The 13240-nt window shown below is 48.6% G+C and overlaps 3 protein-coding genes across 11 annotated transcripts; 2 read left to right on the top strand and 1 right to left on the bottom strand.

Annotated features, from left to right (window-relative positions):
* Positions 1–405: 405 nt before the first annotated feature.
* On the top strand, positions 406–2688 carry LOC122391385 (cancer-related nucleoside-triphosphatase homolog). The gene is made up of 2 exons (XM_043385205.1): positions 406–870; positions 1045–2688. The coding sequence occupies exons 1-2, from the start codon at positions 789–791 to the stop codon at positions 1539–1541; spliced, it is 579 nt and encodes a 192-aa protein (XP_043241140.1). The 5' UTR covers positions 406–788; the 3' UTR covers positions 1542–2688.
* On the bottom strand, positions 2211–9455 carry LOC122391383 (ankyrin repeat family A protein 2-like). 9 transcript variants are annotated; one of them, XM_043385198.1, is made up of 7 exons: positions 9437–9455; positions 6560–6733; positions 5949–6081; positions 4440–4558; positions 3955–4059; positions 3581–3728; positions 2211–2979 (listed from the first exon to the last, which is right to left on the bottom strand). In XM_043385198.1, exons 2-7 carry the CDS (start codon positions 6728–6730, stop codon positions 2891–2893), a joined length of 765 nt encoding a protein of 254 aa, XP_043241133.1. In that variant the 5' UTR covers positions 6731–6733; positions 9437–9455; the 3' UTR covers positions 2211–2890. The 9 variants fall into 9 exon arrangements, with proteins under 9 accessions (XP_043241133.1, XP_043241134.1, XP_043241135.1 ...); XM_043385199.1 differs by lacking the exon at positions 9437–9455 and adding an exon at positions 7495–7606; XM_043385200.1 differs by lacking the exon at positions 9437–9455 and adding an exon at positions 7556–7606.
* On the top strand, positions 7483–12492 carry LOC122391382 (smad nuclear interacting protein 1-like). Its single transcript, XM_043385194.1, has 4 exons — positions 7483–7952; positions 10396–10854; positions 11110–11196; positions 11453–12492. Exons 2-4 carry the CDS (start codon positions 10397–10399, stop codon positions 12291–12293), a joined length of 1386 nt encoding a protein of 461 aa, XP_043241129.1. The 5' UTR covers positions 7483–7952; position 10396; the 3' UTR covers positions 12294–12492.
* Positions 12493–13240: the final 748 nt, after the last annotated feature.

Below are 13240 nucleotides of genomic sequence, written 5' to 3'. Positions count from 1 at the left end.
TTCTCATGCATAATTTTTTCAATTTGTACGAAATGAACGCAAACCAGCGGCGTTTGAACTTGCGAGTGTCTGACCGTCATTTTAAGACCTAGAAAATGTCACGACTTCTGACGATTATACACGAGGCCGGTTTTGACAAAAACATGAAAACCATGTGATTTTAGATGCCCCAAACATTTGTCTACTCGGCCATATCGCAATTAACTCGATTTGGTAAACTTGACTTTTGGGTATTCATGGCCACTCGTGAACCCCATTTGCATCACTGTGCGCGGTTCGGTTTAAGGCATCGGTGAAGTTTTTTCTTCATGGGAAACCAGTTCCCTTCATATGGGCGCATTCACTTCTTTATACATTGCTGGCGCAGGAAAGACGATAAACATCCAGCAAGCCCATTATAGAGTTCAGTGAGCAAGCCAAAAAAAGCAACGAGCTGCTCTAGTGGACTTATGTTAATATAATTCAGAGAAAGGGATCTTATATCACTTCATTTCAATTTCTTTAAAATGCATCAAATTCAAGCATTATCATAAAAAGTTTTAAAACTGATTTAGAGATCATACAGCTGTTAATAGTAATACAGTGGTCAGTGGGAGGGTCTGAGTTTGCTGTGCTGTACTCAAAGCTATATAAACTGCTGTACTGTAGCAAGACGCTTTTGATTTTTTTTTGTAGTTGACAGGTGGTTAGGTATTCCCCGTCGTAGCTCAGTAATCTCAGAAGGATATTACTTAAGTGATAAGTGTAGACTCTGCCTTTAAGTCTGCTGTCTGACAGCATCTCTTGCTATGAACCACCTTCTGATAACTGGTGTGCCTGGTGTCGGTAAAACGACTGTGGTGCAGAAAGCCCTGGAGCAGCTCAGCGGAGGTGAGTTCAGATTCGCTCCAATCCGAGTCAATGGTCAGGGACGGTGTCATTTCTCAGGAATGAGGGGATGGCCAGGCCATTAGTACCTACCCAATGAATAAGTGGCATGACACCTTAAGCTGGTTCATAGTGCCTCTGATTGCCCTGGTAACTCCGGCACCCTCCTGCTGCCAGTGCCGGCGGCGGGGTTCGTGACCGAGGAGGTGCGCAAAGACGGCCGCCGGATCGGCTTCGACGTCATCAGCCTGGGCGGCGAGAGAGCGCCGCTGGCGAGAGTCGGTGGTGGCGGCGGCGGCGGCGGCGCCCGGCGGCCCATGGTCGGGCAGTACGCTGTCGACGTCGCCTCCTTCGAGCGGGTGGCACTGCCAGCGCTCTCCGCACGAGCTGCTGGTGGCCATCGACTGCTGGTGCTGGACGAGATTGGGAAGATGGAGCTGCTGAGCTCCCGGTTCCAGAGCGCCGTGCGCGCCGCGCTGGACCCGGCCGCGGGTGTGACGCTGGTGGCGACCATACCGGTGGCCGGAGGCCGACCGCAGAGCGGTCTCCTGGCCCAGCTGCGCGCCAGGAGCGACGCCCGCCTCTTAGAGGTCACCCGGGAGAACAGAGCCGCCGCTGTCGGGGAGGTGGTCCGGTTCGTCAGGGACAGACTGGCGCGGAGCAGCGAGAGCTAGCGGGCCGGACACTCGGGGAGGATGCCTAGGAGAGGCATCGCATCGCAGTGATGTGTATGACAGCTGCGTATTACTAATAATTGTGATAAGTGCTTTGCTGTGGTCCGGAGAGGAACGGACAGGAGACCTGCTCACTGCCCAGTACTTTTGTAATCGTTTATCGTTTCAATGGCTTCCAGTGATTTTCCCAAAGGGAATAAACACTGCAATACCAATTTATTGAGCGCTGGCGCGCGGCGACGGAAGACAAGACTGAGAGGAGTACTGGAGCACATCGCAGCGTCGGCTTCCATAGGATACATACTCAAGCAAGGCTAGTAGTGTGGAGTAGGACGGCTTTTCAGGCTTTGCTCCGATCACAACTCATCCAGGCGGGGTGAGGGTGGGAGGGAGCGGTCACCAGTCACACCCTCTTCAACGTCTTCAGTCCTGAGCAACGTAGCGACAAGCGACAAGAGGCATTCGCAAAGGTCGTCAAAATCAATATGAAGACAGCACTTCTGTAATTTTCAGGTTGGGCCAAGGTTCAGGTAGCCTAACGTCGATAAGGTCAAATTTCCCGATCTTGACGTTCTTCAGCAGGGAAACAGTACTAGATAGCTTCATTTGACAATGGATGAGAAGTAGCACGTGAATGTGTTACCTCTTACAATACCTGAACACTAAAAGTATCATACATACAACTTGTATTCGCATCACGATGCCATCGTAACCCGAAGTTTTCCGCTGACCCGAGCAACTAGCAAGCGGTCTCGCACATGTTATCACAGACAGCAAACACACATCAGCTCTGCTGGCAGAGTCCCAGACAATATCAGAATCAACGAAACACACTATTGGACAGTGAACATGCTAAAAATAAAATATGATTCGCGTGAAAACGTTGATTTGTCGCCTATCAGTTACCCAGCAACTCGCATCTCGCTTAGAACCCCTCATTAATCTGCAGATACGAGACTGAACATCGAGCTCACAAACAGACTGCTTTTTGTCAGTACTACCGCACAGTTAATCACCGTCACATTTGGGTATATGATAAATGTTAGCTCAACATGCTGCTATGTCACAAACTAAAATAGTATTAACGACATTTGTAACATGATTATAAGACATGAATACTACGTCATCACATTAAAGAAATGTTTTTTTTTAATAATTCGGACATCTGTTGGGACTCACACGCGCCATGACAGGACGCTTGTGCCACAGTGCACGGTGACTAAGACCCGTTCGAAGCGACCCCGTTTGAACCGTATCACGGTTGGGTGTCCGTGCCCTCAGTACGTCTCCTGCCGGCTGCCTACGGTCTCACTGGTCGTCGTGACGCCGCCCCGTTACGACTGCCAGGGTCACCTCGTCTCGCCAACCGTGTCTGGCACCGAGTCCTTCAGGGCCGGCAGCACCTTGGACATGAGGTACCGCTCCAGCACCACCTGAGCTGTGAATGTGCGCAAGGACAGCGCGTCAGATAGAGAGTGCGCCAGAGTACGGGCAGCGGGTCAGATGGATAGTGGGCCATCACGTCATCCAGACTGACTCGGTCTGTCACAGGGTATGACATCAAAGTTCCGGTCTTGTCCACATATATTGTGCAGGGCTGAGATCCGGTACAACCGATTTCCCATTACTCTTAATATTTATTATTCATCCTCTCAAATCACTATCCTCGTCCACTGAACTGCGTAGCTCTCTCGCGATATCACTAACACTGAACCATCTCTAAAAGCTGTTGTCACTTACATTGCGTAATTGCGTCTCAATACCACGACCGTAAAAGAGAGACATGGTCCTGTCTTGCCCACTGGCAGAAGCATGAGGAAAGGCGTCTCTGAGCCATGTTTTTCATCAAACCCCGATTTGTATCATACCGCCGATGTCACGAGCTGGGGGGGGGGGGGGGCTGTAAACACCTAATTATCAATTTTGGTGCTTGGACCGCCCCGGCTGCGTTCACCAATGACCCTCCAATCAGCTATCCCCATTACCGCCGCAGCAGGTTACCGTGCGACTCGGCCTGGCACGTCCCGTTCGCCGCTCACCGAGCTGGCTGGCGCGCTGGACGGCGATGGACAGCGCTGACTCGCCGTTAATGTTCGTGGCGGCCACGTCTGCGCCACTGAACAGCAGCTCGTTGACGGCGTGCGGACTATTACTGAAGGCGGCGTACATTAGTGCCGTGTTGCCGTTCTGCGAACATAGTGGTACTGTAAGTAGGACATAGCGACATTGCGACACAGTGACTTTGTCCCGCGTGTGCAGCGAGGCATAGCAGTCCTGTCACAGCGGGGGGACATGGGGATGGATGCCGTCTCGATGCAGACAAACCTCATATGCGCTTTGAGTCCCCAGGAACTGACCTGAAATACAGCCGGCAAGCATCAGTTCAGCATTGTACACTGTAACTCCAACTCACCTCGTCGGCGTGGTTGACGTCGGCGCCGGCGTTGATGAGCAGTCGAACGATCTCGTAGTGGCCGCTGCTGGTGGCCAGGATCAGTGGCGTCTCGCCGTCCGGGCCCTGCGCGCTCAGACAGACATGGTTGTCACGGTGGCTGTCACGGTTATGGTGTTGATGTGGTTGTCAGACGTGGTAGTCACGGTCACATGGAAGTGATCGCGGTCAGATGGACGAGGTCGTTATACTGAGAGCTCGGATTATCGCACAATTCAACACACATCAAAATGTTACGATCGCTGTTCATGACGAAATAAGCAGCCGGAGAGCACCGTCAAATTGATGGACAATATTAATGTTACGCTGTCTCGCTGGTAAGCCCTGGATGGCCAGTTAGCCAGACATTCTGTTTTATCCTACACTCCCCCCCCCCCCCTACACACAGAGGTCATGGTACCGATGGCAAGCGGTGCACGCTCTGCCGCCGAGCCGGGCGCACTCACCAGCCGAGCGCTGTTCGCCTTGTGCTCCAGCAGCAGGCGGACGGTGGGCACCTGGCCGTAGGCGGACGCCCACATCAGCGCGCTGTAGCCCATGTCGTCAGATTCGTCCACGTTCGCCACTGCGGAGATGAGGCAGCCCACATCGTGAGGAAAGACGTCAAGCGCCACGGCAACGTCAGCAATAACTTACCAGTTTACACAAACTGACAAGAGACGGGAAAACAACGGCAGAGGAAAGTGTCAACAGCCACGAAGTGTCCGTTTAACACGCGCACCGACGGGGGGGCGGATATCCCCCCCTGAGGTTTTTCGCGGATAGCGAGAAAACCGCGGCGCTACGCGCCGCGAAATTTGGCACGACTATTCCCTCATCAATTTTACACATGGTGTGCAAGTTTGAACCTCCTAACTTTGAAGGTCAGGTCACCAGGCCACTTTGAATGACCCAACCTCAAGTCACTTTTTTGCAACTTTGTCACCGTGCCAGAGCTACAGTAGATGTTGGAGGCCTTTGAAAGTCGCAGCCGCAGGATGTTATCAGGTCATTAGTAGCCACAATTTGTATATCTCGGAATTTTGATGTCGGTGACCTAAGGTCAGGTCAATTTCGCGACCTCCCCATTATAAGTCAATGGGGGAAAAATCAGCTCCCTGTTTTTACCACTAAAACGGGTCGGAATGGCCCCATATATCATACATGACTTCATATACGATCAACCTTCACTACCTTGGTCTGTTTTGCTGTTGGGCAGCTGAAAGGTCATGTGACGTCATCAAAGGTCACCAAAGGTTTTTTGCCAATAACTCCGTACCGGAACAAGATACAGCCGCGCGGATGGTCTCATTGTGTTCAGCTCGTCAAGACGCATAGAATGATATACAAGATGACCTCGAGGTCACGTGACCTGAGGTCAACCTTTGACCTTGACCTTTCGAGGTCAACATATATATCATTCGATGCGGATTGACGAGAGGATCACGATGATGCCCTTAGTTTGTTCCTATCGTGACTAATTCGAAAGTTATTCGAGAAAAACTCTCTCCTTATCTAGCGCCGCCATTTTGACTTTTTCGACCCCTGTGACGTCATCTTTGACCTGACCTGAAAATGACCTTTGTAAAAATTGTAGACCTTGTCCGTGCGTATCCGATGCCGTTTACCGCTTGTCGCTATCTTGCTTCGTTCTCGAGATCTCAGGGGGGGGGGGCGGCGGTCATCCGCCCCCCCCCCCCCGTCGGTACGAAGTTGGCGCAGACCCCCGTCGGTGCGCGGGTTAAAGAAAGGAATTCATTCTTTCAAGCTATACGACCGAGACATCATTCGCCTCTATGACACTAACGCTTTGAGACTCAGAAGTTCAATTCGCCGCAACACTTAAAAGCCTAATTAATTCACTCAGCACGTTAATAATATGACACCTTGTATTGGGTTTGCAAGCGATAAAACGGAAATGTAGCTAAGTGCAGATCCGCACGCCGGAGATTATGGGCCCGGTGGCCCCGCCTCACCGTCCTGAAGGTCGGCCGCCGTCAGGTCGCCCATCCCGGCGCGCTGGTGCAGTGTCAGCTGACAGGGCTCCACGCTGGGCACCTCGGCCTGCACGTTGCCCCGCTGCAGATTGGTGAGAATGGTGGCCGCCGGCTGTGGATGACACCGCGTGTATCAAACCGGCGGCAAAACCAGAATAAATGCCACATTTTATGCCAACCACCGATCACACAACACTATGTGTTGATCTGTCCACAGTTTGGCAGCAGCATCCAGGGTTTGGCAGCAGCATGTTTGCCAAAAATGGGATGCCATGCAGTGATGAAGATCGTTGTTCATAGTTACTTTGGAGTTTGAGTGCCTACCAAGTTAAAATTAAGTGGAGGGGATCAAGGGATAGTTAACTTTAAGGAGAGTTGTCATGTAAAAAAAAATGATTTGCTATGAGCTAGACATTTCCTTTAAAGAGTGTTCAAAAATTGTGCATAGATAAGGAAACAACAAGGGGATATTGCAGATAACTTCTCAATCAGGGAACATCCATTATCAGTTGTAACATGCACTAAATGCTTTTTTTTAGAGTATTTACATTAAAAAGGAAAGGTGAAATGCTTATCAAGGTCATACCTACCTTATATGTCATGAAGGCACTGCGGCGTTGTCCTTCCAGATCATTCAGTTTAAATTCCTTTTTAACACGGACCTCCTCCTTTACTTTGACACTATCCAAGTGAGATGACATCTGCTCTAATGCTTCATGGCCAGGAGAATGACCTGCTGCATCACCCATTGCTTCATCCATTATCTGGAACAGGAATATTGAGTGAAATATAACATGGCAAAGTGATGAGGGTGAGAACAAGAGACACTTAGGGGTGATAGGGGATAAGACTCTGGCAGCTGATCAGGAGAGAGAAAATTGAAAAAGGAGGGGAAATATGCGATTTGGAGAAGGAAAAGAGGAGACAAGAAAGGAGAGTAGAAAAAAGATACTAAAAAAGGGAGAACACAGACAGAGACATCAGGAAAAGAGAAAAGGGCACACAGGAAAAATGGACACTGACATAACAATAAGGCAGGGCAAAACATTGGGATTCCTTGAGGGAAATAAGACTGCCAAACACACTGCAAAGTAAAGCAATTTTGACATGATCTCATTTTATCTGGAGCACTCTGCCTGTGTGCAGCACTGTTTTATGATAACCTACCGCAGACTGCAGACTGCAGTTACTGCAAAGAATCTGGTTCCGGCTTCAGGTTGGACTATTATGTTGGACCTTGGTTCCCTTGGTTGGACTTTTTGTCAAATCTGTTGCCAGCTTTGAGAATTTGCTGGCTGGGCAGTCAGGCAATCTACTACATATGAAAGTGTTCACCTTAAATATAGGTACCTAAAGAATGAAATTTATTGACTATTTTCTAGAAATACAGTTCATACAATATCTACAGTTTGAGTTGCTTCAGCATAAGCCAACATTGAACATACATACATCCAGAGACCTCACCCAAGTGGGTCTATGCTGGGGTATGGGTTGTTTTTACCGTTGTTCTATACCCTGTTCTTACCAGTAATACAGAGAAAACAAGGGAAAATGGGATAAAAGACCAATAATATAATTTATTTCACCTTTTGCGAAAAAAATAATGGTAATGCAAATGCAAGTGTAACTCAAAATGTAAAGCAAAGATTTATTTTGACGTCATAAAATATGAAGAAGAGCAAATCAGAATCTCACACATTTCAGAAATGTATGGTTCCGATTATTTCAAAGTTGTTATTTTAGGAATCTAACTTTCTTTAAGCTCATACGTCTTCACAAAATTAATAAGCATGAAATTAAATGTAAAAAAACGAGTCACATTAAAAACCTATGACGTCAGCACGCCCTTCTTTTTCCGTCAAAAGTTTTCATTTTTGAAGGCGCCTTGAAATAACCGCTTTGCCTGTCTGAGGGGGTGGTTTGGTGCCGATTTTTTTATTATATATATTATATATTTTACTGTCGTCTTTCATCACGCAGAGAGTGAGTAGTTCCGACTCGTAATTTGTTCTTGGTTTCATGCTGCCGCTGTTGGCTGCGTTTTCATTGTCAAAACGATTTTGCTGGGCCTGCGCCGCAATTGTCTGCATTGTCATTCGAAAGTGCTTATATCTTGGCTTATATGGTAAACGGGCACAAATATGATCGCTTTCATCCTCCAATAGTGCCAGGAAAGGCTTCTTATTTAGCACAATTATATGGACATAAAATTATCACATCAAAGATAAATTGCAGACAATCTATATTATTAACCCTCGCCCGCACATGCCATTTTCCCATCCTAGAACGCACATGGGGGGGTGGTTGCCACCCCCCCCCGCGCCATTTCGTTCCTGTTGGAGATAGAGCTTAGCAGTAAAGACCAAAAAGATTCTTTGGGAAGAGACGAATCCAATGATACCCAGTTTTACCTTCTCAGGTCAGTCATTGACCTTCCAGGTCAGGTCAAACTAAAAAATGTTGCTGTTTTGGGTCACCGTTGGATATCAAGTGCGCTGCTTATCAAATACCGATGACGATGCTGTTTTCTGGTGCCAAGCTAGCTAGAACCACTTTGTCACACTATCCGACCAGAATTTTGCTGCTGAGGTCATTTCAGGTCAAGTTAGGTCAAGGTCAATTATATGTGTTTGTATGTCTGTGTGTGTCTGTGTGTATACTGATGTGTGCACCGATTGTTTTTGGGTCCATATCACATGAAATCATGATCTGAGAAGCTTTTACCAAAAATGCAGTCAAAAAAATTCACAAAAAGTAAATTCAGCTTGCCTAAAACACAATTATCTTAGATGACCTAGGTTGACCTTGACCCTGACCTTGACCCCTGTACATCGTCGAACAACATGTTCCATGATAGGTGGGAGGTAAGACTGGCAAAAAAAAGGCCGAAATCAGGGTGTCAAAAGCTCACAAGGCCCATGGCAAACGCAAGATGTTGAGAATTGGCCATTTGGGTCATGACATGACCTGAAAAACAAGGTCATATCTCCGAAACCAAAAATCACAGAAACTTGAAATTTTCAGTGGACATCAAGAAAGGATAGACGAGCAGCTATACGAAAAATCAGCCTTCTAGCTCTAAAAATGTTGAGTGCAGAGCAGAAAGACTGCCTGGGGGGGTGGCAACCACCCCCCCCCCCCCCCATGTGCGGGCGAGGGTTAAATAGCTGGTACCTACACTGGCAATGGTGGGGTATGCGTCACCAATAGCTTTTTGTTGTCTACGTGCAAGGTTCACATGCTTTGCTGGGTAGGCATAAAGCAGGTATCAAACTTTTTTTTGCAACCGTGGAGTGGTGTTTGACTCAGAGATGCTTTCTTATCAAACCAAACCTGACCTTACCTACAACCTATAACCTACACACCAAAAACACAACCTATAACCTAACACCTACAGCCTTAAACCTACAACCTAACCAACGGCGCCTCTACTTGGTTTAAAAAACTGACGCCTGCTAAACTCTTACCCTTTGTTGCGGTTATCCCCGTGATCTGAAGTGAGTTTCACCAGAAATAATGGTGCTTGCTGAGGCTCTTTTTAGTTTGAAAGGATCCTACAATTCCATGAAGCATGCATAAATGGGAAAAGTAGAGTAGTTAGGTTTACCTATATTTTTACATGTTTGTTAGCTCATTCTGTTGCTTTTAAATGTACCTATGACCTGTAGGTGAATTGAATATCCATTATCCAAAGGCCTTTAAATATCCTCAGCTTGCAATGTTTGGTATTGGTTTTGGTTTAGGTTTAGGTTGTGAGTTGGGTTTGGACAGAGTATTCAATGCCCACATCTTGGCATGTAACAGGACTGTCATCAGAGAGGATTAAGCCACTGTAGCCAGATGTTAGAACTCGCTTCAGGCAACTAGTATAATGCAGTTAGTGTTAATAGGTAAAGTGTGTAGTAATCTTCGAAAAATGCCTTTCTTCTACCTTTCATGAATCAGATAGCAAACTTTGCTACTTAAATGTCCATTGCGTATTTGTGAGGTAGGTACTCAAGTAAGTTTGATTGATGTTAGGTACATAGCTTTTCCCTTGATATCAATAGTGAGTTTCGAGCAAGTCAGTTGTCTGCTGCATGCTGTGTTTACCCAATGAACTGTGCTGTGCCTGGACTGATCAATGAGCATGAGGCTAAATGGCTAAATGAATGATTTATTTGTTTGAAATATAATCATTTTCTGGTGTCCTTTTGAATTTTGATGTAAAGGAAGGCTTTTTACCAAAGCATTCCTCTTAACTATGCCTGTCAAATCAGATCTGCAATGGTTATTTCATACTTAACAACATAGTTTGAACATCAATGTTAGAAAAAAGATGTTGGCCAATTGTTTACAATCATTTGAGTTGTAATAAAATAGTTAACAATATGCTTATGCATTTTGTTACCATCTGCTTATGAATCAAATCATGTTTTTTTTTCAGCATGGGAAGAAGTGATAGAGAGTCATCATCAGGCTCAGACTCAGCATCAATCAGTGATAATAGTGATGCTTCATCAAGCTCACATAAATCACTCTCATTGAAGAGTAAAGATAAGTACAAAAGAAAGCAGAGACAAAGCTCTGAAAGTTCCCAAAATGAATCTGATACAGAACGCACAAGAAAAGAGCAGAAGAGGAAAAAACAAAATAAAAGACACGATTCAAGCTCCGAGGATTCTTCTGCTGCAGGAGAATACGAGAAGGAAAATAAAAAGCGGCGAAAACGCAATCGCAAGGGCGCAGAAAAGTCCCGAGTGAAGCGGGAGCGCCTGGAATCGGAATCAGCAGTTGATGATGAGAGGGGACGCCACGAGGCTGGACATCAAAAGGACAGCGACCGCCCGTCCGACTCGCAGACGACGGACACCGATTCGCGCCGCGACGTCGGACACCGGCGCAGGTATGGTCATAGGCCACGGACTTTATGACTTACGCGCGGTCTCTTAAGCAACACGTGTTTTCCCAACGTCCATATATTTGTAAATCTTTTCAGCTATGTTGTAAAATCATATTTATCATCGTACCTACTCGTTAACCGCAGGGCGTATAGACTCTGTACTCCTCGTACTTTACTTTTGCTATGATTGCCTACTCTACCATGCTCGCGAGCTCGACATCTGCTTTTCGGTGACTATTGTCCCTATTTTTGGCGTAGGGCGTCGCCTCCGTCGGTGGACGATAGCCACTCTCACCGAGACTCCAGTCGACGAGACGCACGTCGTCGAGACGACGACCATCGTCGGTAAGGCTCGCATGCAACGCGTTCCCGCTTAGGTATGCCTGTCCCACTCGGGCCTCCTGGGCTTGTGATGAGGCTTTCATTTTTCGGCGATTCATGAGTGAATGTTGCCTTGGCAGAATGATGCAGGTTGATAAAGGATTAGCTGGTTTCGATGGTATTTAAATCAACTTAACGAACGTCGATGACTTCAATGGCTGGGTGACAATACTGTGAATGAGGGTTTTGACATTGGTCCGGATGTCGTGTTCTCTGGCAGGAGGCAGCGTCCTAGTCCGTCTGGTGCCGTACGGGTGAAGCAAGAGCCCGTCTCTGAAGCCGAGGACGATCGGAGACGCCCCGACCGCAGGGAGCGGCACGACGATCGGAGACACCATCGGCGCGACCGAGACGACACGCGGGACCGCAGTCACCACAGAGATTCGGCGAGGGATCGCGACCGGCACAGGGAGCGCGGCGGAGAGCCTGCGGCCGGCCGGCGGCCGCAGCAGCAGCCGGGAGGCCGACAGGGCCGGTGTCGCTGGGACGACGACCCGCCGGCCGACGGCGGCGGCGAGCGCTGGGGTCTGCAGCAGACCGCCGAGAAGCCGGCCGAACCCGCCGCCGAAAAGGAGCTCCCCAACTTCGGCCTCAGCGGTAAGCTGATAGAGGACACCAACACCTGTAACGGCGTGGTGGTCAAGTACACCGAACCTCCCGAGGCCCGCAAGCCGCGCAAACACTGGCGGCTGTACGTGTTCAAAGGCGAGGAGACCATGCCGACGCTGCATATACACCGTCAGAGCGCCTTCCTACTCGGCCGAGACCGTAAGGTGGCCGACATTCCCATCGACCACCCGTCGTGCAGCAAGCAGCACGCGGCGCTGCAGTACCGACTGACGACCGCCGAACGGTCGGACGGCACGACGGCGCGCGTCATCCGACCCTACATCATCGACCTGGACTCGGCCAACGGCACGTACGTCAACAACAAACGCATCGATCCCAGGAGGTACGTGGAGATCATGGAACGCGATGTGCTCAAATTCGGCTTCAGCTCGCGAGAGTACGTGTTGCTGCACGAGTCCAGCCAAGCGGACAGCAGTGACGCCGAACAGTGACGCCGCCATAGAGAGAGACCTGTCGCAGACGACTCAGCCGGGCGGTGCACAGCGCGGCGCTGGCGAAAGGGCTGCGTCCTGGCCGTCCAATTGTTTTCTAAGCAGCGTCAGTGTGAGTTTCACCGCATTGAAAACGAAATCGAAATGTCAGATGATTTATTTACTGCGGAACGTGACAATACACTGGACCATAATGTAAGTTTGGCGTAGATGAGCGTTGCATTGCATTACATGATAAATTGAGCGGCGGTAGTCGGACTGATATTCCGTCAGTATGGAAATGCTGACCAAAATCGCTTCGGTGTTAGGGGTTTCGGTTTCAAGTCATACGGATGCGGATACTGGGCAAGGCACATGGATGCTGGATGATGACACATTTTTACTTAAATTGGTTTATAAATCGGTCAGACGGTACCATGTCGATTGTGCGACTCTTTCAGCGTTTTTTTTTTTTTTAATTAGTGATCAAATCTAAATTATTTCGAATGCCTTGAAAGTTAGCTCACTCAAGTGATTGTCGGCTATATTCTGTTGAGCAGGGCTGCGGAGTCGATTGATTTTCGGGGACTCCGACTCCGACTCCGGCTTTCAAAAACCAGCTCCGACTCCGACTCCGACTCCGGGCAGAATTGTCGACTCCGACCAACTCCAACTCCCGACTCCGACTCCGCAGACCTAGCAGGGTTGCGGAGTCGACACGACAGATTTTCGGTGACTCCGACTCCGGCTCGGGTTTCTAAAATCGACTCCGACTCCGACTCCGGTCACAACTGTCGACTCCGACCGACTCCGACTCCGACTCCGCAGCCCTGCTGTTGAGTGTTGACCCAGATGTAGCAAATGAATACTACAGATATCGTTAGTGAATGTGGCGTTAAACATATACTCATCGTAGTTCGATCTCGATGAGCAGCTCGCAGTTGTTGACGTCGTGATTTACGGCCATT

Source organism: Amphibalanus amphitrite, unplaced genomic scaffold (assembly GCF_019059575.1).
Source record: "Amphibalanus amphitrite isolate SeventyFive unplaced genomic scaffold, NRLGWU_Aamphi_draft 000435F_arrow, whole genome shotgun sequence".
NCBI classification, from domain to species: domain Eukaryota; kingdom Metazoa; phylum Arthropoda; class Thecostraca; order Balanomorpha; family Balanidae; genus Amphibalanus; species Amphibalanus amphitrite.
The sequence above is the reverse complement of the archived record's forward strand: the minus strand, read 5'-3'. Positions and strand labels throughout refer to the sequence as shown.

Coding starts and splice junctions, on each gene's coding strand:
- LOC122391385 (XM_043385205.1), top strand. CDS start 789: ATGAACCACCTTCTGATAACTGGTGTGCCTGGTGTCGGTAAAACGACT. Junction 871..1,044: donor CCTGGAGCAGCTCAGCGGAG/GTGAGTTCAGAT, acceptor TCCTGCTGCCAG/TGCCGGCGGCGGGGTTCGTG.
- LOC122391383 (XM_043385195.1), bottom strand. CDS start 7,405: ATGTTGGCTTATGCTGAAGCAACTCAAACTGTAGATATT. Junction 6,734..7,366: donor CAACTCAAACTGTAGATATT/GTATGAACTGTA, acceptor TTCCTGTTCCAG/ATAATGGATGAAGCAATGGG. Junction 3,729..3,954: donor ACGTCAACCACGCCGACGAG/GTGAGTTGGAGT, acceptor CTATGTTCGCAG/AACGGCAACACGGCACTAAT.
- LOC122391382 (XM_043385194.1), top strand. CDS start 10,397: ATGGGAAGAAGTGATAGAGAGTCATCATCAGGCTCAGACTCAGCATCA. Junction 10,855..11,109: donor GACGTCGGACACCGGCGCAG/GTATGGTCATAG, acceptor TTTTTGGCGTAG/GGCGTCGCCTCCGTCGGTGG. Junction 11,197..11,452: donor CGAGACGACGACCATCGTCG/GTAAGGCTCGCA, acceptor GTTCTCTGGCAG/GAGGCAGCGTCCTAGTCCGT.